The sequence below is a fragment of the Puma concolor genome, chromosome C2 (genome assembly GCF_028749965.1).
Source record: "Puma concolor isolate L17-30 chromosome C2, mPumCon1.1.hap2, whole genome shotgun sequence".
Classification (NCBI taxonomy): Eukaryota; Metazoa; Chordata; class Mammalia; order Carnivora; family Felidae; genus Puma; species Puma concolor.
In genome coordinates this window covers 156,579,860-156,600,740 of record NC_141675.1, presented here as the reverse complement: position 1 = coordinate 156,600,740, position 20,881 = coordinate 156,579,860, and the positions used below count along the sequence as shown (strand labels likewise).

Below are 20,881 nucleotides of genomic sequence, written 5' to 3'. Positions count from 1 at the left end.
TGTCACCATTCGGGGTCATAAGATTTTGATAACTGTGTCCCCGTATGGTCAGTTTGCCTCGTCATCCTGTGCATTTGATGCACCTGGGCACATTCTGTGAAGGGATCCACTGGCCTCACCAAATGCTCAGGGATCTGGGCACCATTAAAGGAAGAACCAGCTGTGGTTTAGAAAATTCAGAGGAGGTGACAAGTAGTGGCAGCTCCTCCCGGATGCCACTCGGCAGATCCCAGCTTACGGGAGGCTCAGCTGGGCAAAGGGACCAGAGAGGTGGACCCCAGAGAGGTGGAGGGGAAACCCCAGATTGCACCTCAAACAGACTGTTAAAAAATGATGGGGAGGATGGTGGGGCATCAGAAATCTCAACAGACTGGATGTTTGATGATACTAAGGAACTCCTGTTTTGTTTTTGTTTTTTTAATGTTTATTTATTTTTGAGGGAGACAGCGAGCGAGCATAAGCAGGGGAGAGGCAGAGAGAGGAGGAGGGAGAGAGAGAATCCCAAGCAGGCTCTGCACCATCAGCACAGAGCCTGATGCAGGGCTTGAACCCACACACTGTTAGATCATGTCCTGAGTTGAAATCAAGAGTCGGATGCTTAACTGACTGAGCCACCCAGGGGCCCCTTGTTTTGGTTTTTTAAAGGATGATATGAGATGGTATTTGGGTGTTTTTTAAAATCTCTCAGTCTTGGGGCACTGGGGTGGCTCCGTCGGTTGAGCGTCAGACTTTGGCTCAGGTCATGATCTCACGATTGGTGGGTTCGAGCCCCGTGTTGGGCTCTGTGCTGACAGCTCAGAGCCTGCTTCGGATTCTGTGTCTCCCTCTCTCTCTGTTCCTCCCCTGCGTGCACTCTGTCTCTCTCAAAAATAAATAAGACATTTAAAAAAATTAAAAAACATCTCTTACTCTCATCTCCTAGAGATACATCTTGGAGCAGTGACAGATGAAGTGATATGGTGGAGAGGGTTCCGGATAACGGGGTGGGGGTGAGCGGCCGATGGGGACAGAGACGGAGCAGAAAGGGTCCCAGGGGAACAGCAGATTTTCATCATACTCCTCTCTGTGCTCATACCTGTCTACAAGTTTCCAGAATAAAGACTGAAGAATCTCCATGGCCTTACCACACGGGCACAAGGTCCTAGCCCCTTGTCCCCAACCACTCCGCTGCACCCTGTGCCCACCACCTCCACGTTCCTGGACTCCACTGTGCATGCGCCTCTGCTGGGGCCTGGCCTCACCCTGGGTCTGAGTTTCCTGGAGCTGCTATAATGAATGAGCACAAACGTGGTGCTTACAAGAGAAATCCACTCTTAGGTTCCGAGATCAGAAGTCTAAGACGCGGGGGTGAGCAGGGTTGTGTTTCTCTGGAGAATCCAGGGGAGTCTCCCTAGAACATCTCCTCTCCCTGGCTCTGCCCCCCTCTTATAAGGACCCTGTGGTGACTCTGCCCTTACAAATAATCCAAGATCGCCCCCCCCCCCCAACCTCAAGACCCTTAGCTAATCCCATCTGCAAGGTCTCTTCTGCTGGGTAAGGGACAGGATCACAGGCCCTGGGTCAGGATGCAGACATCTTTGGGGTTTATCATTCAGTCACACATCCTCCTTGCCAGCTTACCCCCGACTGCACTCTGGTCTCTGCCTAAAGGTCATCCTGTCCAGGGGCCTGCCCTGGCCATGGCAACCTGAGACTGCCCTCCCCCCCCCACCCCCTGCAGGCCTCACCTCGCCCATCACTCTCCTTAGTCTCAGTAGCTGAACCACTTCCCCACCTTTGGTATTTGTCCACACCTGTGTCATCTTCCCTAGTGAAATGGGAGTCAAGGCAGCGAGGGCTCTTGGGCACTGAAGGGTCCATTAGAAGAGTACCTGGCGAATAGCAGACACTCATTAGAGTGTGCTGCACATGGGAATGGATGAATGGATAGATGGTGGATGGGTGGATGGATGAATCGATGAATGGATGGTTAGAGGATGGATGAATGGATAGATGGATGAATGGATGGATGGATGGGTGGGTGGATGGGTGGATGGATGGATGGATGGATGGTTAGAGGATGGATGAATGGATAGATGGATGAATGGATGGATGGATGGATGGGTGGATGGGTGGATGGATGGATGGGTGGATGGGTGGATGGATGAATCGATGAATGGATGGTTAGAGGATGGATGAATGGATAGATGGATGAATGGATGGATGGATGGATGGGTGGATGGGTGGATGGGTGGATGGATGGATGGGTGGATGGGTGGATGGATGAATCGATGAATGGATGGTTAGAGGATGGATGAATGGATAGATGGATGAATGGATGGATGGATGGGTGGGTGGATGGATGGATGGATGGATGGGTGGGTGGGTGGATGGGTGGATGGATGGATGGGTGGATGGATGAATTGATGAATGGATGGTTAGAGGATGGATGAATGGATAGATGGATGAATGGATGGATGGATGGGTGGGTGGATGGGTGGATGGATGGATGGGTGGATGGGTGGATGGATGAATCGATGAATGGATGGTTAGAGGATGGATGAATGGATAGATGGATGAATGGATGGATGGATGGATGGATGGGTGGATGGGTGGATGGATGGATGGGTGGATGGATGGATGGGTGGATGGGTGGATGGATGAATCGATGAATGGATGGTTAGAGGATGGATGAATGGATAGATGGATGAATGGATGGATGGATGGATGAATGGATGGATGGATGGATGGGTGGATGGATGGATGGATGGATGGGTGGATGGATGGATGGATGAACGAAGGCTAACTTGACCCTCAGCACCCTCCATGCAAGCTGGCAGTTCCAGCTGCTCATCTCTGGTCACCATCCCAGCTGCCCACTGGGCACCTGCACCTGCTGCCTCACCACCTACAGACAGCCCAGCAGGCTCCAGCTCCATGCCCCATCCCCACCCCAAGCCACACAGCAGACTAGCTGCAGGTGACCATCATCCCCAGCTGGGGAAGCCCTGCGGGGAGTGGGAGAAGACATTCCCAGGGTGGCCTCCCAGAGTAGGAAGGCTCGAAGTGGGTCCCAAAGCTGCAGGAATAGGCCAGGGTCTCTCCCCACCAGCACACGAATGTATGTTGGTGTCTCCCATCTTTTCAAAAGCCCCTCCTGAGAGTCATGCCTCCTCCAGGTCGGCCTGGTTTCTCTGAGCCCCTTCGTGGTGCACATCTGGGAAGGATGCTTCATTCTTCCCTGCCGTGCTTCCTGCCTCCCCCTGGCTATTTGTCTGCACCTGCTCTGGCACGGACTCCTAAATAACAGTGTCCCTCGGCCAAAACCCCCATCCCTTCTCCCAATCCTGGCCATATTGTACCACCTGGATGCCGACGCCCTGGAGTTACACATGCAGCGTGGCCCCCTCGGGGTTCCTGCACCAAACACCCAGCTCGGTCAGCACCTGGCATGGGTCCTCAATTTCACCTCCACCTCAATTTAAACTATTATCATCAGTGCGAATAACCGTAGCCTTTTTGGACTCACTTGGGGATCCCCACCTGTTCGTGGTTTAACCTGCACAACAGTTGCTGCCTTCTCCCCTCTTCTTGCCCTGCATCGAATTAATCCCTAAGTCTCAAGTGCTTGTCTCCATGGGTGCCTTGATCCCGCCTCTCCCCACCGCCTTCCGCCGTGCAGATCCCGGCTCTCTGGTGACCAACTCCGCAGCACTTTCAAAACACAGCCACTTCTTACTAGAACACCCAGCACCTGTCACTCCCCTGACCCACCTGGACCAGAGCTATGTACCTGCTTATTGGTGTCACCTGGGTTGACCGTGCAGTTACAGGGACAGTCCAGGTCCCTCCTGTGGGCCCATATAAGTGTTGATCATGCCTCTACGCTCTCGGAAGGGTCCCGGTTTACACACTAAGCTATACAGGCATCTTCTTACATGCTGTGCCTGGCACGCATCTGGCTGTGTTCTCTACTGAGTCTCCCGAGAGCAAAGGCTGAGACCTTTCTGCACGCGCACCCAGCAGGGTGAACACACGTAAAGGAACATTCACTCCATCGAAGGGCGGACGGCCCGCTCTGAGACCAGGTACGCTGGAAGGAACTGACTCTCCCCTGGGCATAAACCAGCCTTTTCCTCCGTGCACGACCAGAGGGGCTCTGTGGCCTATGGGCCCTCTAGGCTGGAAAGGTTCCTTAGGCCATGCCTCCCCCAGCTGGGAGGGCCGGGAGGCTCACCCCCATTCATGCAGCTCAGCTTCTGGGGTGATGAGGTCAGCGGCTAGGGGTGACAGGTGCACTGCCGCAAGCCCTCCACGTTCAAACACTGCTCCTCCCTGGAGGAGGCATCGACTTCATCCAAGAAGCACCCACTGACATCTATTGACAAGCAGAACAGGGGGGACACTCGTCACAGCCATGACCACCCGGTCACTCACGTTAACCTCCAGATGGGAGTCCCACGGGGAGGGGTCCCGGGGTCACTTCTGGAGCCCTGTCCTAGAGAGCCCCGGGGCCCACCAGGCGCCTTCATCCAAGCAGGTGGCCCGTGTGTCAGGTATGTGGCAAGTTCCCCTCGCAGGGCCACCTGTGCCCAGGTGGTTGCTGCTGCCTGAGAGAAGCGCTTTGGGGCTGTGTCGTCTGAAGGGTCATGAGTGATGGGGTCCCAGCCTCCTTCCCAAGGACAAACTTCGTACACGAGCAGTTTTCTGGACCAGAAAGGAGCCACTGCTTCTGGCATTCAGAAGGCACCTGCCACTCTCCCGTCGGCCAGTCTCATGGAACAGCGGCCCAGACGAGGATACCCACTCGATCCCGAAGCAGCCAGGACAAAGGGGGACAGAGCGAGGCCGCTTCACAGTCCACCCAAGCCACATGGGAAACACGGACCACCGAGTCACCTGCGGAACACCACCCCACTCCCTCGGCCAAATGAGTGACTATTCGCTCTTGACCAATCACGGCTTCTCTCGGTGTTGGCGTCCACCTCCCTCTAGACGAGATGTACGGAGAATGTCCAGCCTAGACCAAGCCCCCCTTCGTTAGTCTCTCCCCACACTGTCCTCTAGTGGACTCTCTCTGACCCCCTACGGGACGGCCCCGAGTTCCTTGCTCTGTGCCTTATCTCGCGGCCTGGAGTCGCAAACCCTGTATGCACACTACAGGTGCCTTCCATGGTCTGCGACCGAGGGCCCTGTCGGAGCGGACAACACAGGCTCTTCTCCTATTGGCACGGCTCGGCTCAGTCTTCAAGAACATCTGTGGATATCGAAGGGAGTAAAATGCAATCGCCAGAGTTTTCGGCGGCCTCCAGACCCTGGCGCACCCCCCTTAGGGCGACCCTCGGTGTCACAGAAGCTGCAACGGCAAGAGCAGCCATCGCCCCGCAGCTGGGGAGCAGCAGGGGCAGCTGCCTCCCATGGGCAGGAACGTTCCACGGGGCTCAGCCTTCCGCTCACATGCCATCCACGGCTGCTTTCGGGCCACGAGGGCAGAGCTGAGCCGTTGAGACGGAAGCCACGTGGCCCGCAGCCCAAAACATTTACTGTGTGGCCCTTCCCAGAAAATGTTTGCCGACCCCTGACACAGACCCCTCCCACACACAAGAAGAAATACAGACAGTTTCTTCCAGAAACAAGGCCACCTCTGTGTGCTTCACCAAGTTCGGTTTTGCACAGTTGTCCTGGACGGGCCTCCCAAAGCAAGAGGGATGGTGAGGGAGCTGAGAGCTGACGGAACAGGTTGGGGTTCATTTGTTCTGGGATTTGCTGACCGGCACTGGGGTGTTAGGACCCTGGTCGGTGTGGGGGAGACACGGTGGGGAGGGCAGAGCGAGGGCGAAACCCTCCTGGAACCCGCACTTTGGAGCTCGGAGTTTAAACCCGGTTTGGGCCAGGATGAGCTGAACGCAGGTCGGACCACCCCCCACCTGCTGGACTGTCATCCCTGCAGCCCCGCCCCCCGCCACGGCCACCAAGGAGAGGAAAGGCAGCACCTTGCACCCGGATGTCGATCACTTCATAGACACGCTGCACGATGCTGTGTAGCGTCGCGGAGATGTTGGCCACAGGCACGGGCCACGGCAGGCCCAGCAGCAGCTGCGACACCGTGGTCGAGGGGTCCCCACTGGCCGACTGCAGGTGGTGGACGGAGGGGTGCAGCGGCTGCAAGGCACTGGTGACCTGTGGAGCCAGAGTCAGAGCGTCACTCAGTGGACGGGCACCCCATCGGACAGACGGGGAGACCGAGGCCAGGAGGCGTGCAGACCAAATGCATACACACACACACACACACACACACACACACACACACCACGCTGCTGTGCAGAAAAGACCCTTTGCAACATTTCTACATCTGTCATCACGCCAGCAGACATCCTGCAAACCAGACCCTAAATACTTTTATGACACGGTTGTCATGGCTCGAGGCGTGTCCCGTTCAAAAACCCCAGTGTTGAAGTCCTAACCCCCAAACCTCGGAACGTGACCGTATCTGGAAATAGGGTCCTTGCCGATGTGATTACTGATGACGAGGTCGTTGGGGTGGCCCTTTGTCCAGTTCGACCGGTGTCCCGGACACAGAGATGGACTCTGCAGGCCCCGGAGGGAGGGGCCTGGGACAGACCCTTCCCTCACGGCGCTCGGCCGGAGCCCACCCTGCCCGCACCTCCGTGCCGGCCTCCCGGCCTCCAGAACGAGCGGGGGACGCGTGTGCTGCGTGGGCCCCGCCTGTGTCACAGCCGCCCCACGGGAAACATCGGCCCCAGGCCCCCCCAGCCCCACCCGTGCCCCGAATCAGGCGCGGAATCAGAGGGAGGGAACCCCCGGTCTCCTGTCGTGCGCGTCTGGGTCTCACTTTCTGCTTTGTTTTTGAGATGTCATGACCTCTTTCCTCAATTCGTACAAACTCGTCTTTCCCCGTCCTCGTGTCTCCAGACCCCAAGATGGCGTTGACCCAAGAGGCGGTTTGGGGGGCGCTAGAGCCCGGGTCCCCAGCAGACCGGAAACACCCCTCATGGGGGCAGGGACACAGCTTGTAACGTGGGAGGTGGAACAAGGTGCCAGCTCGAGCCTCGCGGGAGTCCCTGCATCAGGGAGCCCCGTGCTGGCCGCAGCCGGGAGCCCGCGGAGGCAGGTCCCCCCGCAGGTGGTCACAGTGTGCCTGGAGGGGCAGCACCCACTCATAAGAGAAAAGGGGTGACTCAGGACAACATTACTCCAAATGCCAACAACCACAGCTCACAACCTACGTCGTCAGCACCACCGTAAGCTCCTCACGCGTGCTTTTTAAACCTCAAACCCCCTGTCTCAGGTAGGATTATAATGATCCCTATTTAATGGAAGCATCTGAGGCACAGAGAGGTCAGGTAACTTGCCCAAGGTCACACAGCAATGAGTACCGGGTCGGGATTTGCCGGGAGGTCTGGTTTCTGAGCCACGCTTCGAACGGCCGACTGGCCAGCCCAGCCCGTCCACCGGCCACCAAGAGACAAAAATCACTTCCGGTTGGGACAGGCAAGGAGGCTTCCAGGTGAAGGCGATGGCTTGGAATACCTGCCTCACTGCTTTGCTGGAAGGCCCGGAGCAAGGGGCGTGTGGGTGCCGTCTGTCTTGGGGCCGCCCCCTGGCAGCTGGTCCCAACATCGAAGAGGGACTCAACTCTGACACTGACCGCGTGACTCCCAGTAGCAGGAGGGGCGCAGCCTAGGCCCCCAGGTGGACGTCTCCGTAGCAGCCACGGCCCGCACCACGAGGGGGTGCCTTTCAAAGGGCCCCCCTCGGAACACCGCCCCGTGCGCATTTTATTGCACACGATTCATACGTCTTGCAAGCTGCTCTTCTTTAGTTAAGAATTCACACTGGGGGGCGCCTGGGGGGCTCAGTCAGTTGAGCGTCCGACTTCGGCTCAGCTCACGATCTCGCGGCTCGTGGGTTCGAGCCCCCGCGTCGGACCCCGCGCTGGCAGCTCGGAGCCTGGAGCCTGCTTGGGATTCTGGGTCTCCCTCTCTCTCTGCCCCTCCCCCGCTCACACTGTGTCTTTGTCTCTCTCAAAAATAAATACACGTTAAAAAAAAAAACAACTTAAGAATTCACATTCGGTCCTGAGTCAGCCATTCCGGGGTCACCGGCGGGCCCTTCCGCGACCCTCGGTTCCCACCCAGTGTCTCCACCTGTGTCAGCCCGGGCTGCCTGCCCTGGAAAGGAGCCCCGACCGGGCTCTCTGTGCCCCCACCTACCATGGAGTACAGAAGCCGCATGTGATTCAGCAGCCTGGGGTCCACCTCCTCCAGTTCCTTGAAGGCCATTTTCACCAGGACGGTCACGTCGTACCAGAAGGTCACCGGGTCCCTCTCTGGAGCTGCGTGAGGGCACACGCCGGTGAGCCGCAGGCCTGGGGGCAGGCCGGGGCCAACGGAGCCCCAGAGAAAGAAATCTGCTGCCAGGGACGGTGTGGGACGCTTTCCCCACCTGCTGAGCTCACTTCTCTTACGTTGTAATATACGTAATCCTACGTACACCATGGAGATTATTATTACACACAACGTGTGCTAGGTATGCTGTATGTAGTATGTGTAATATTTACGCTCATGTACGCAGTGTAACAGCATAATCCACACACACTGATACTATTTTATACTATGTATACCTGTTACCACATAACCACACGAAGACAGTACATATTCTACTGATACTATGACATACGTTACATATGACACGTACGTATTATTTATATATGTTTCCCTAGTTCTGAACCTTGACCAGCCCGTTCCCCTGGGGGCAGCCTACGGTCGAGAGCAGAGCTTTCCAGATCCGACAGGTGCGTGCTGAGGGCCAGGCCACACACCCGCGAAACCAGTGCTCCGACAGCGTCCTGGGTCCCTGGGGTGCCACCTGCCACCCTGGGTCCCTGGGTCCCTGGGAGCCACCTGCCACCAGCCTTACGCCTCTGCACCGTGACGCAGCCCAGCTGCCGGCGAGTACCGTCCCGAGCCCCCGGGCTGCCTCGGGCACACTCGGGAGATCGGGGTCACTGCTCTTGCGGGAATATCCCCCCTCCCCGGGGCGCCTGTGAGCTCTCCCCGCCTGAGACTTCAGCGGCCGGATTTGGACAAAGACACTGCCGAGGAGCAGAACGTGTCCCGTGCACAGGGCTGCGGGCTCCCTGTAAGACCGGAGCTGCGGCTGCTAGAAACCCACGCTGCTCCAACCTCACCCAGACCAGAGCTTCGACCCTACCTCGGGGAGCGGGAGCCACACAGTGGTGGCCCCGGGGGGAGACGCAGCACTTCTGAAGCCCGGGGCAGTCTGTGTCCAGCGTGCACGGCGAGGCGGGTGCTTCTGGCCCCACCGCGGGGCAGATCCCGGGTCTCGAGGCAAACTCCCTGGACCGATTCAGGGCTGGAGGGAAAGTGATCAGCCATCAGTGATGTTGGCAGCGGGCACGGCGTCCGGGCACCCCGGGCACCGGATTCGACCTGCGGTTCCCGGAGATGCACAGCGTGACCCACTCGAGGGCCATGTCCTGGACTGGGCATCGCCTCACCACATCCTGCAGAGCCACCACCGAGGGCCGCTCGCTCTGACTTTAACATAGTCTAACCATCTTTCCCGGAAGGAGGACACTGTCCACTGGCACCCTGGGGGTCTCCTTTCTAGGCCAAGTGCAGGGGCTGCACCACCCCCCTAGAGGCCCCCTTGCTGCTCTGTGTCCCAGCGGCTCACGCACGCACTCACTCACTCAACATTTACTGAGCAACTGCTATGTGCCGGGCATGTGCTAGGTGCCCAGGATCCAGCAGTGGGCCGGAGGCCAAGTCCCCACCTTCAGGACACTGGGATTCCAGGGGGCGGACATAGACGCACATAGACCTGTGGAAACTCGGCCCAGGAGTAGAGGAGACACGCTGGGCCTTTGAAGACTGAGACGTGGTGAAACTCCTGGAGAATCTGAGTCAAGGTGCTGGTGCTCAGGATGATAGAAAACTCAAGAGCAGCGCGGAGAACCTGACCCCAGTGGAGAGCCAGGGCGCTGCCCTCAAGGGAGGCGCGGTGCTGGGGACACTCCTGTGGCAGGACCCGCCACAGCTCACGGGGCCGCACACCAGAGGTGCAGCTGGGGACCAAGGAGGCTGGGGGCGGCAGGGAGGGGCACAAGGAAAGTGCGACCCCGGTGCAGGTGTCCGAGGAGAGGCCCGTGTGATCACAGCCTTCCTGTCTCCCACCCCGGGGATGAGGGCTCCAGCCACCTTGCTGTCACACAGGCCCGCCCGGCTCTGCCCAGATTCATCTAAGGCCCTGCACCCCGCCGGGCCTTTGGAAGTGCAGCTCTGGGCCCTCTGGGCTCCAGGGAGAGCAGAGAAGGCCAGCGGGTAACCAGGCTCTGCAAAGGGGAAGGTTAGCCCCTGGGAGACGCGTGGGGTCCCACGTGGAAGGGAAGCCGGAGGGGCTGCAGTCCCAGGGACAGCCCTCGGGACTCCCCCGCGGTCTCCGCAGGATGCTCCACGGACAGAAGGGAGGTGGCGGCCCCTCCTTGCGTGGGAGCCCATCACCCGGGGCGGCTGTGCCGGCCAAGGAGGGGAAGAGAAAGCCAAAACTGCCCAGAGGAGAGTCTGTGTTTGCTCTTCTCACGGAGCGAGGCCGCCGCCTGCTGCCGGACCCACGCTGCTGAGCAAGGGCTCGAAGTTCGCTCTCAACACCATTTTCCTTTTCACACTGTCCCTGGCTCCCTCGCCGCTTCCCAGGCTCCGGGTGGCTGTTCTGATGTCTAAAGTCCTGGAGGCACTGCAGCGCCGGGTCTGGCTTTGGGGGCATGGAGGGTGGGCCTGTGGCACAGCCTGAGGTCCTCGCTGGGGTGGGAATAACAGCATCCCTGTAGCGCCACCGTTCAAGGACCTCAAGTCCATTGTTTTCTGTCCCATCGTAAAAACTAATGCTCTCAAGGCTAAGGAGACAGGAGATTAAATGTAAGATGAGCTCCCGGGACAGAAAAATGACATCAGGTTAAAAAAACAAAATCCAGGGCGCCTGGGTGGCTCAGTCGGTTGGGCATCCGACTTCGGCTCAGGTCATGATCTCGCAGCTCGAGAGTTCGAGCCCCGCGTCCGGCTCTGTGCTGACAGCTCGGAGCCCGGAGCCTGCTTCGGATTCTGTGTCTCCCTCTCTCTCTGCTCCTCTTCTGCTGTGCTCTCTCTGTCTCTCAAAAATAATGTAAAAAAATATATAAAAATAATTTAAATAAAGGAAAATCCGGGGTGCCTGGGTGGCTCAGTCAGTTAAGCATCCGACTTCGGCTCAGGTTACGATCTCACGGTTTGTGGGTTCGAGCCCCAGCGTCGGGTTCTGTGTCTGGAACCTGCTTCAGACTCTGTGTCTCCCTCTCTCTCTCTCTCTGCCCCTCCCCCGCTTGTGCCCTGTCTCTGTCTCTCCCTCGTTAAAAAATTTTTTTAAAAAAGAGCAAAATCCAAAGACAGGGTGACGTTGAATTAACAGCGATGCTCGGTGTCGGTTCCCGCGTTGGGACAAATGCACCATGGTAACGAAAGACGCTACCATCAGGGGAGCTGGGGCGGCTGTGTGGGTTGTGTCTACTCTTTTGCCACTCTCTCTGTAAATCTGCAGCTACCCTAAACTAAGAGGTTTATTATTTACATGGAAAGAAGACAGGGGCCACCAGGAAAAACCGGCTCCCCAAAATGGCTGCCTGATCGCAACAGAAGTGATTTCAAGTTGAAGTCCATCTTAAATGGGCTGCCGCTGCCCCCCACCCCACCCCCCGTCCTCAGAGCTGGATGGCTTGCCGAGAGCCCAAGAGAACACTCAACAATTCCAACTTGGGGGAAAGTCAAAAATCTGTTTCTCCTTCCACTAACTCAACACAAACAATGAAACAGGACTGTCCAGTGCCTGGCAACCCGGGGTTAGTTACAGTTCAACGAGCCAGCCCGGAGCTTTCCGTCTGGGCAGCGGCACTGAAGCTCTCCCCAGGGCTCGGAATCCGATAGGCTCTGGAATAAGCGTCCCGCCCGGCCTCCTTCCTCGGAGACCTCCTTCCCCAAAGGGGTCCCGGTCGTCAGCCTGGGGAGGCTCCCGGCCCCCTGGGGTCCTGGGCTTTCCCGTGAGCCTGCGGGAACCGGGGCCGTCTCTGCAGTTGGCGAGCATCGGTGGAGACGCTCCCAGGAATTCATCATGAGTGAGTCACGCATCGGTCCACAGCACTGTTTGTAGCATATGATACTCATCACGGCGTTCTTTATAATAAAGAGCTGGAAACAACGAGACGTGGAGTGGCAGGGGCTTGCTTAGTAACTGCTGATACATCCATCCATATGAGGCAATGCCATGTGGCCATTAAGTCATGCTGCAGCATAATATTTATTGACAGGACAGATGTTCCAGATACATTGCTAAGCGGGAAGAGCACAGTACGAAAAGTCTCGGCCAGGGTGACCATGCTTTTCTAGAACGTCTGCCCCGAATGAAGACTCCAAGAGAATACTGACGGTGGTCATTTGTGGGCAGTGGGCTAATGCTAATTTCTCTTTGTTCTTTTCTGTTTCCAGATTTTCTGCGCGGCTCGTGTGTTCACTGTCGTAATTGTGTTAACAATTGCATTGAAGTAAAATCACATGGGACTTACCGTTGCCTCCCTGGTGCTGGACTTAAAAGAATAACAGGAAAAGTCGTGTAGACTGAAGGGAACATCGCCCGTGTACTCTACCTGCCTTGCCTTTCTAGACGGTCGGGTGCTGGGTGGGAGGGGACAGAAGCAGGCAGGTCTGAGGTTTCGCCGCGGCCTGGGGGTAGGACTCCCAGCCCTTTGCGAAGATACAAGTCAGCCCGCACTCGGAGGGAAGTACCTTCTGCCCGCGTGTCCTCCCCAAGTCCCCAGGCTGCCCTCCCCCCCACGCCCCCCGGCTAACACAGGCACTGGCCCTGCCTTGTTCTGTGCAAATAACCAGCGGGGCTCCCGGGTCACTTAGAGAGACTTGTTCTGAAGAACCAGCCCGTCACCAGGCACCTCCGGACCAACTTTGATCCAAGGAGCCGAGCAAGCGTGGAGAAGGTCACGGTGCTCGCACAGCCAGCTGCGGGGTGGCACCAGGCCCTGGCACCACACAGGGGCCTTCCTGGGGAAGAGGCCCGAGCTCAGCGTCCGCCCCCCACCCCGACCTGCACCTGCCATATTGACCCCCCCACCACCACCACCACGGCCCCTTCCTCCAATCTAACGGCGGGGTGGGGAGCCCAAAGCCCAAGTCCATGCCACCTCGGTCAAGTCACCTGCCTCCCCCGTCTGTGGCTCCTTCTGCATAAAGGCAATGCTCCTGGCCATTGGTGACCAGGAATCTGCCCGGCTGGCCTGTCACAAAGGACACACTCACTGGCTCCTGACGGCCTCCTCTCTACACTGCTGCTGGAATGATGCCTCGAAGGCCCAGGGGGACCCCAACCGCACTCAGTCACCTCTGAGGGGCCTCCAGTCCTCCAGGGGAATTGTGGAGGCCTATAGAGCCTGGCCGGGCTAAGATTTAAGGCAGGAATGTTTGTAGCCCGGGAGGCGGCTGGCTGGCTGAGAAGCAGCAAAGCAGACCAGGAAAACGGGTCTCCTTTGAAAGGTCAAGGCTGGGGCGCCTGGGTGGCGCAGTCGGTTAAGCGTCCGACTTCAGCCAGGTCACGATCTCGCGGTCCGGGAGTTCGAGCCCCGCGTCAGGCTCTGGGCTGATGGCTCAGAGCCTGGAGCCTGTTTCCGATTCTGTGTCTCCCTCTCTCTCTGCCCCTCCCCCGTTCATGCTCTGTCTCTCTCTGGCCCAAAAATAAATAAAATGTTAAAAAAAAAAAAAAAAAAAAGAAAGGTCAAGGCTGGAAGCAGCCTGTGGGTCAACATGTTTTCTCACCCCGTAAATGCTTAATCGAAAGCAGTAAAACAGCCCCCTTCCTATGACGTATACACCGCCCCCGTCACGTTCCCCTCACTGCCTGCACATCACTACCCTGATCGCACTGTTGCCCTGGATCACTTAGGAGTATGCTTTGTCCCTGCTTTTGAAACTGCGCGTCCCTTTCCCCTGCACCCCTTGAAACGTACTGGTAAGATTCTCGGCAAAAACCGGAGAAGAGCTTTGCTCGGGGCGTCACCCCTAGAGCGCTTGGCCCCCTCGCCCTCTCCTTTCTCTGCTTCAGGGGTCTGGAGTAATCTGTCACCCGCCGCCCCAGGGTTTGCTGGTCAACCCGGCAGGGAATCCTCCTCGTCCCGCTCCCTGTGTGTCCCCCGCCACAGCCGCGCCATTACCTGCAGCTTCCCAGAGAGCCCTGCCCGTGGGACTCTCTAACTGGAATGTTCTGGCCCTCTCCACACCTGGTGAGTTCCCAGTTAAAGGCGCCGAGACTCCAAAAGTGGGGTTGATGCCCCACGAGAGGCATTTCCTGGGGGCTGGCTTGGCGAAGGCAAGACGGATGGACAGCAGGGGGCGGGGAGGGGACACCAGCCCTCCCTCTGCGAGCAGCCGCACAGAAAACACCAGTCAGCAGGACGGGGGCTGGGGGGCGGGGCTCCTCCGGCCCCCGGACAGGTGACCTCACTAGTCGAGTGATCTTACAACAGCGAGCAGGTGGGAAGAGTGGCCCTTCCCAGGCGAAAATGGTCAGAGCAGGGCTGAGCCCACCCGCTACCTAGCCGGGTCCTGAGCCTCCGTGCCAAGGTACCCACACTGGGTCCCCCACCACCCCCAGGAAGAGAGGTGCTCCCCGCGGGGCTCCCTTCGTGCACGTGGCCCCGGAAGACAGTGAAAGCGGAAAATGGGCCAGTGTCTGCACGGGAAGGGACTCCCCAGATCCAGCACCTGGGAAGGACACCAGGGGACTTTTAGGGCGCCAGTGGGAACAGCCAGGTGGCACCAGGCTGGGGGCCCTGGGGTCATACATCCCCACCTGGTTTTTATTGGTGGTGGCAGTGTGGTGATGGTGGGCAAGCATCAGCCATGCCCGTGAGGTTGCTTCGGGCGACCTGAGAACGGCGTGCTCGGGATGACTCAGGGAGCCAAGCCCACGCAGCCTTCTGGAAGGGCTGCCCCAACTATGTCCTACAGCCCCTGGGTGGGGAGGGGGCCGGTGCCCCTGCGTGCAGCGTCCAGGCCCCAGCCCGCTGCCACCCTGGCCATGGGCCCTGGGGGTGGGTCACGTGGGGTGCCCCTCCCAGACCCCCAGACTGCCGCTGGGTGCCCGCTGGAGGCGGCAGACCTCATGCCTTGGGGTGGCCCCTCGAAACTCACTGGAGCCACATCCTTCCTACCTCCCCTCCCCGACTGGGTGGGGCCGGGGAGACCTTATGAGTCTCAGAAACTCATTTAGATCTGGTATTGACTCAAATGTAACAGCCACCGCCACCCACCCATGCACACACGCCTGCATCCTTTCCCCTGGAAGAGGTCTTCTGGAACGTTCCCTCCGTGTCAGGAGGGCTCAGACAGTGGCGGGACACAGCCACACAGCGCACCCTGGTAACTGCCCCAAGCATCTTCCCAACAGCCCTGAGGAAGGAGGAGGACTTGGGGGCCCCGGGGGGGTGAGAGGGGCCGAGGGGACCTTTCTGTCTCTTTCACACATGGAGGCTCGGATTAGGATTTCAGTTAAAGAAAGCATTCCACTGCAACTTTTAAAAAGAAAAGATTGCTCTCTCTCTCTCAAAAATAAAGATTAAAAAATTTTTAAAAAGCGGGGGACGCCAGGGGGGGCTCAGCCGGTTAAGCGTCCGACTTTGGCTCAGGTCATGATCTCACGGTTCATGGGTTCGAGCCCCACATCAGGCTCCGTGCTGATGGTTCCAAGCCTGGAGCCTGCCTCCGATTCTATGTCTCCCTCTCTCTCTGCCCCTCACCCACTCACACTCTGTCTCTCTCTTTCCCTCTTAAAAATAAATAAACATTGAAAAAAGTTAAAAGGAAAAGACTGGCCATCAATATAGAGGAGATTTGCAGTGCTGGTTCTCAAACTCAGCTACGTGTTCAAATTGATCGAGAGCTTTAAAAAAAAAAAATTCCAATGCCCCAGCGATGTCCCAGACCAACTCTATAACTATCTCTGAGGACTGGACCCAGCCATCAGCGTTTCTAAAGCTGCCCAGGGGCCTTTGACGTGCAGCAGGCCTGAGAGCCACTGCGCCCAAACAGAAGTTCTCAAAGCGGGGTCCCCAGGGAGCATCGGTACCACCTGGGAACTTGTACTTCACCCCGACCCATGGGTTCCAAGATCTGGGGGTGGACGAGCCATCCAGACAATCCTGATGCACGCCCCAGCTTGGGGACCATTGTTCCAGAAGGACCTAGTAGGTTCAGGGCTAACGGTGTGCACAGCGACCGTCCTGAGTGTCATCAGGAGTCCCGGGGAGAGGACAAGGGAGCCGCCCCTCTCCCCTCCCCCCACCCGCCGGCGTCCCGGACTCACGCGGGACGCAGTAGAGGCCCAGCTGCTCATAACCCCGACAGCAGTCGGTCACGTTCCTGGGCTGGGGGACGTCCACGGCCAGGTACCGAGTTCTGTACACCGTCTTGGGGCACCTCCTCCACGGGATCCACCCGCCACAGGGAGCGTAGGTCACGTGCGACGTGTGGATGGCCTCCACTTTCTGGACGTTTCGGGTCACGCTGTAGTTGCACAGCTGGAAACTCAGCAAGGAAAGGCCGTTTTCTGCAGGGGGGAGGGGAGGAGGGCAGGGATGGAGGGAGACAACAGAGAAAATTCGGGAATCAACTCGCTAGGAGGGGTTCTGGATAAGTCCTCCACTTCTGCAAGAGCGAGGGAATCAGGACCTCAGGCACCGGCAGAGCCCCCGGGCCTGCCCACCAGGCAATCGCGTGAAGCAGGGGGAACGAGGCGTAAGGGGGACCTACACGCCCAGCAGTCCCCTCTGCAGAGCCCGGAGATGCCACCGGGTCCGATCCATGCTTTCTGCAGCCCAGAGGCTGACCACACGCCGAAGACATGGAGTGGGGGGCTCCGGCTTCTGGGGCTCATGTGCCACGCCCCCTGGTTCAGCGGGCTGGAGCGTCCTGAATCGCCCCTGAATCTCCACGAGCCCCGGGTATGCCGCACGTGAAACGCACGCACACCCGCTCCCCCCGGTAAATATGCATGAAGGGCTGCCCCTCGCCAGGCCCAGATGGCAGCGACAGTTGGGATGGGGTGGAAGGGTACATAAACGATGCTTCGAGCACACTTGAGAAGTTCACAAGTGGCAAGTTAGCGCAGATGGCAGATGAGAGCACCGCGCCCCCTGGAGGACGACATCCACCTGCCGGCTCGCTCTCTGTGTCTCCGGCCTGGAGCCCCCTTGCTGCGCACAGACGCCCGTGGCCCCTGTCCCTCCGTCTGCACGATCGATCGTGGGGTCCTCAAGACCCCGAGGCACCCCCTACCTTCACCAGCCTGGGTCGTGGGGCGCCCGTGTGCCCACAGAGCCTCTGTGGTAGCAGGAATTGTTACGGGCTGAATTGTGTCCCCACCCACCCTTCCAAAATTCATGTGTTGAAGTTCTGGAAATAGGTTTTGGCAGATATATTTAGTTAAGAGGAGATTATGCTGCAGTAGGGTGGCCCCAATCCATGATGACTGGTGTCCTCACAAAAGGGGGAATTTGGACACAGAGACAGACACGCAAACGGGAGGGCGCCACGTGAGGACGCAGGCAGAGATCGGAGTGCTACCTCGACCGAGCAAGGGTGCCAGGGTCTCCAGAAAACCCCCAGAAGCGGGGAAGAGAATGGAGCAGATTCCTCCGGAGAACCCAGCCCTGCGCACGCCTTGATCTCGGACGCCTGGCCTCCAGAGCAGGGAGGGACTAAATCGCTACTGTTTGAGCCTCCACTGAGGTGCTGTGTCGGGACAACCCCAGGGAGCTAACGCTTAGCAGCGAGCCTGGGGCTCTGCCCTCAGGAGCCCTCCGAGTAGGAGGAAGGAATCAGATACTTACTTAACCTCTGAGCTCTAAGCTTTGTGCAACTGTGCAGCCGCAGGGGAGGCGCTCAATATTATAGCGTCTACCCCTCCGTGAGAAGCTGGGCTTCTGGGAGCAGCTGCGAGATGGCAGCAGAAATAACCTGCAGCATCAACACTAGGACAGCACCCAAAATACTCCCTCCGTGGCCTCACAGCATCCCACGAGCGTGCAGAAAGCAAGACTTCGAGGGCTGGTGACCCCCGGGGAGAAATGGGGCCGAGCCAGCCGTCCGGCTCAGGCTGATGAGGGAGCCTGCAGCCTTACTCTGGGCAGAACGCGGTGCTGAATCCCAGCACCCAGGGCGAGCCCGCTCCGAAGCCACGTGAGCCGAGGGGCTGTCTCCCAGTCGGCACTGTGGGTGGCAGGGCCTCTGGGAAAGGACATCACCTGCTGCCGCTTGTCCCCAAAGGGATCGGTTACGGCGCGCTTTGGAGAGGAATGGGGAGGCCCTCGTAACTGGGGTTGGGCAGCAGAAACCAGCTTCCCAGGCCAGGTGACGGCCCAGAGCTTGGATGTCACTTGGATGAGGGACTGGTGAGGCCACTCACCGAGTGATGGTGCCCAGCAAGACAGAGCCCGAGGCTTCCTACACCAAGAATTTGGCAAGGTGGCTCCAGGTTTTGTTTTGCATCTGAAACCAAAGAGGAGATGCCAACCACTAATGAAGGTTACATTTCCCCAGCCTCTAGAGAGCCGCTGTCTCCATCCAGTCGTGACAAGGTCCCAGCTGAGCATCAGCAGAGCCTTCCTGCACGCAAAGGTGCACACACACACACACGCACGTCTCCCCCGAAAGTGCATTTGGGATCTGTTTGTTTTGTTTTGTTTTTTGCCTGTTCCCAGGGGACACCAGGTCCTCTGAATCCTGGTTCCTTGGCAGAGTCCAGAGGAGAAACCTTAGAACAATTCCTCCCCGTTCTGTAAATCCTTCCAGGAGCCACCAGCATGGGAGTCGGGGGTCCCGGGTTTTAGTCTCAGAGGTGGGAAACCTTATCATGCTGGAGTGAGTGTCACCCTGGGGTCAGAAGATCCGAATTCGCACCCGCTTCCCCGAACACCAGTTGTGTGATTCTGAGCTCGTTTCACGCCCTCCCAGTGACCCCATCCCATGGTCAAATACTGTCCGCGCCCCCCGGAAGTAAGTAAATGGAACTTCGCCTGTAACAGCAGCATGTGGCACATGACAGCAGGTGGCTGAGCAGCCCTGATGTGACACTGAGCCTCTGCCCCCCGCTCCGGGTCCCCACAGGCACCGTGAGGGAGGGGCTCGTGAAGTCCCTCCGGACATTTCCAGCTTCTCCAGCCTCCCGCTCTTAGCGCGACTGAGCAACAGCCTTCACACGTTACCCAGTCCACAGGGAAAGTCAAGGGAAAGAAATCACCACCCAAAATTCTGCTCGTGGCGGAACCAACTTTAAACCAGTGCTGAGCCGCAGTTGACTGTGGAGCCTGTGTGAATTCCCAGCTGAGTAAGACAGATTTCAAAAGCAAATGATTTCAAAGGTTTGCGATCTCACGGCTCCAAAATCCCGGGCTTCAAAAACCTGACCCGCCTCAAGCAGGAACGTGTGCCCGGCAAACGCTTGGGGCAGGTGCCCTCGCTGGGCTCCTCGCTGTCCCGTCGGCCCCTTTGCACCCTCGTGGACCGAGGAGGAAACTGGGGCTGGCGGAGCCCAAGTTGGGGGACCTGGCGGTGAGAGCCCACTTCACAAGCCCGAGCCTGCCTGGCAGGGGAAGAAGGTTCGAGCCAGGGCCCGTGGCAATTCAGCTCACTGCCGGCTGGGTGGCCTTGGGCGAGTCCCTGACCGCTCTGGGTCTCCCTCTCCTTACCCGCGAGTAGGGGACTCCGACCCTCCGAGGCTCGGGAGACTTCGATTCCGAGCCTCTAAGGATGCACCCGTCAGTGCGGCCTGCGGACCCGCAGCAGAAATGCACAGTTCCGGGGCCCCACCCCGGACCCGCCGACTCGGAATCTGCATTTAAACACCACCGGCGCCCAGCTGACTCGGGGGCACGCACACTGCCTCTTTTGTGGCCACCAGAAAGTTTGGCAAAATGGAAACGACACCACCTCTCGAAGCAGATGCGTCTTTGTGGGGCCGCCGCCCTCACGAGACCCACTCCCCGGGAGCCGCCAACCTGGCCCCTGCTCCTCCAGCATCCCCCATGCTGAGCCCAGAGCCCTTACCTGTAAAGCCGCTGGCCTGGCTCGGGCTCACCGTGCTGACCAGAGCCAGCAGGCCCAGCCCGACGGTCCCGAGCATGGTCGTCGGAGGCAGAGCGGCTCTAGGCCTCTCCTGGGCGGCTACACAAAGGGGTCTGGGCCACCGGGGCCTGGAGAAAGGGCCCTTCTGTTCCTGCTGGCGGTGGCGATGGCTTCAGAGAGCGTGCTCCAGGGGAACGGTCCCTTATGCCTGCTTGTTAACACCCGCCACCAGCGCGGCCGTGTCCCTCGGGGGGCCCGCGTGGCACAGCCCATTCTCGCAGCAGACAGATTGCATCTTTCGGGAAAGGTGAGTACCCAACCACCAGGCGGCATCGCTAGGGCCCATCTCGTTGTTACGCAGAAAACACATTTCAGACCCAGATCTGACTCCCTCCATCAAGCACAAGGGATTCTCTTACCTTATCGTCGCAAACTGGCAGGACAAAACAGCGCCAAATCAAAGTGGTACATCAGATTCAGCAAAGCGTCCTTCACACCGCTGGACAATACGGATCAAAGCCATAAAAATGTTCATAGGCCGGAACCCAGAGACCTCTTCCTGAGGGGTGATCTGAGGGCCGCAAAGCGGCAGTCTCAGAGACGGCCGTTCCCGGGCAGCATCTAAAAGGGAAAAGCGTCAAAGTGGGCCACCACGGGAGAGCGGGAACGTGACTCATCACCGAGCACCCAGACGCACCAACACGGAC

General features: G+C 58.5%; 1 protein-coding gene and 1 long non-coding RNA gene across 2 annotated transcripts in view; both read right to left on the bottom strand.

Moving 5' to 3' along the window:
* Positions 1 to 20,232, bottom strand: part of UMODL1 (uromodulin like 1) — a 67,210-nt gene extending 46,978 nt beyond the window's left edge. Inside the window, exons 1-5 of the mRNA XM_086676033.1 lie at positions 20,157 to 20,232; positions 16,417 to 16,659; positions 9,214 to 9,375; positions 8,214 to 8,335; positions 5,973 to 6,159 (exon numbers count right to left, since the gene is read on the bottom strand). Of these exons, the coding sequence (XP_086532159.1) occupies positions 5,973 to 6,159; positions 8,214 to 8,335; positions 9,214 to 9,375; positions 16,417 to 16,659; positions 20,157 to 20,232 (790 nt within the window). The remainder of the gene's footprint in view (positions 1 to 5,972; positions 6,160 to 8,213; positions 8,336 to 9,213; positions 9,376 to 16,416; positions 16,660 to 20,156) is intronic.
* Positions 12,330 to 13,103, bottom strand: LOC147577642 (uncharacterized). The gene is made up of 2 exons (XR_015240484.1): positions 12,963 to 13,103; positions 12,330 to 12,634 (listed from the first exon to the last, which is right to left on the bottom strand). It is a non-coding gene; the product is annotated as an uncharacterized LOC147577642 (long non-coding RNA).
* Positions 20,233 to 20,881: the final 649 nt, after the last annotated feature.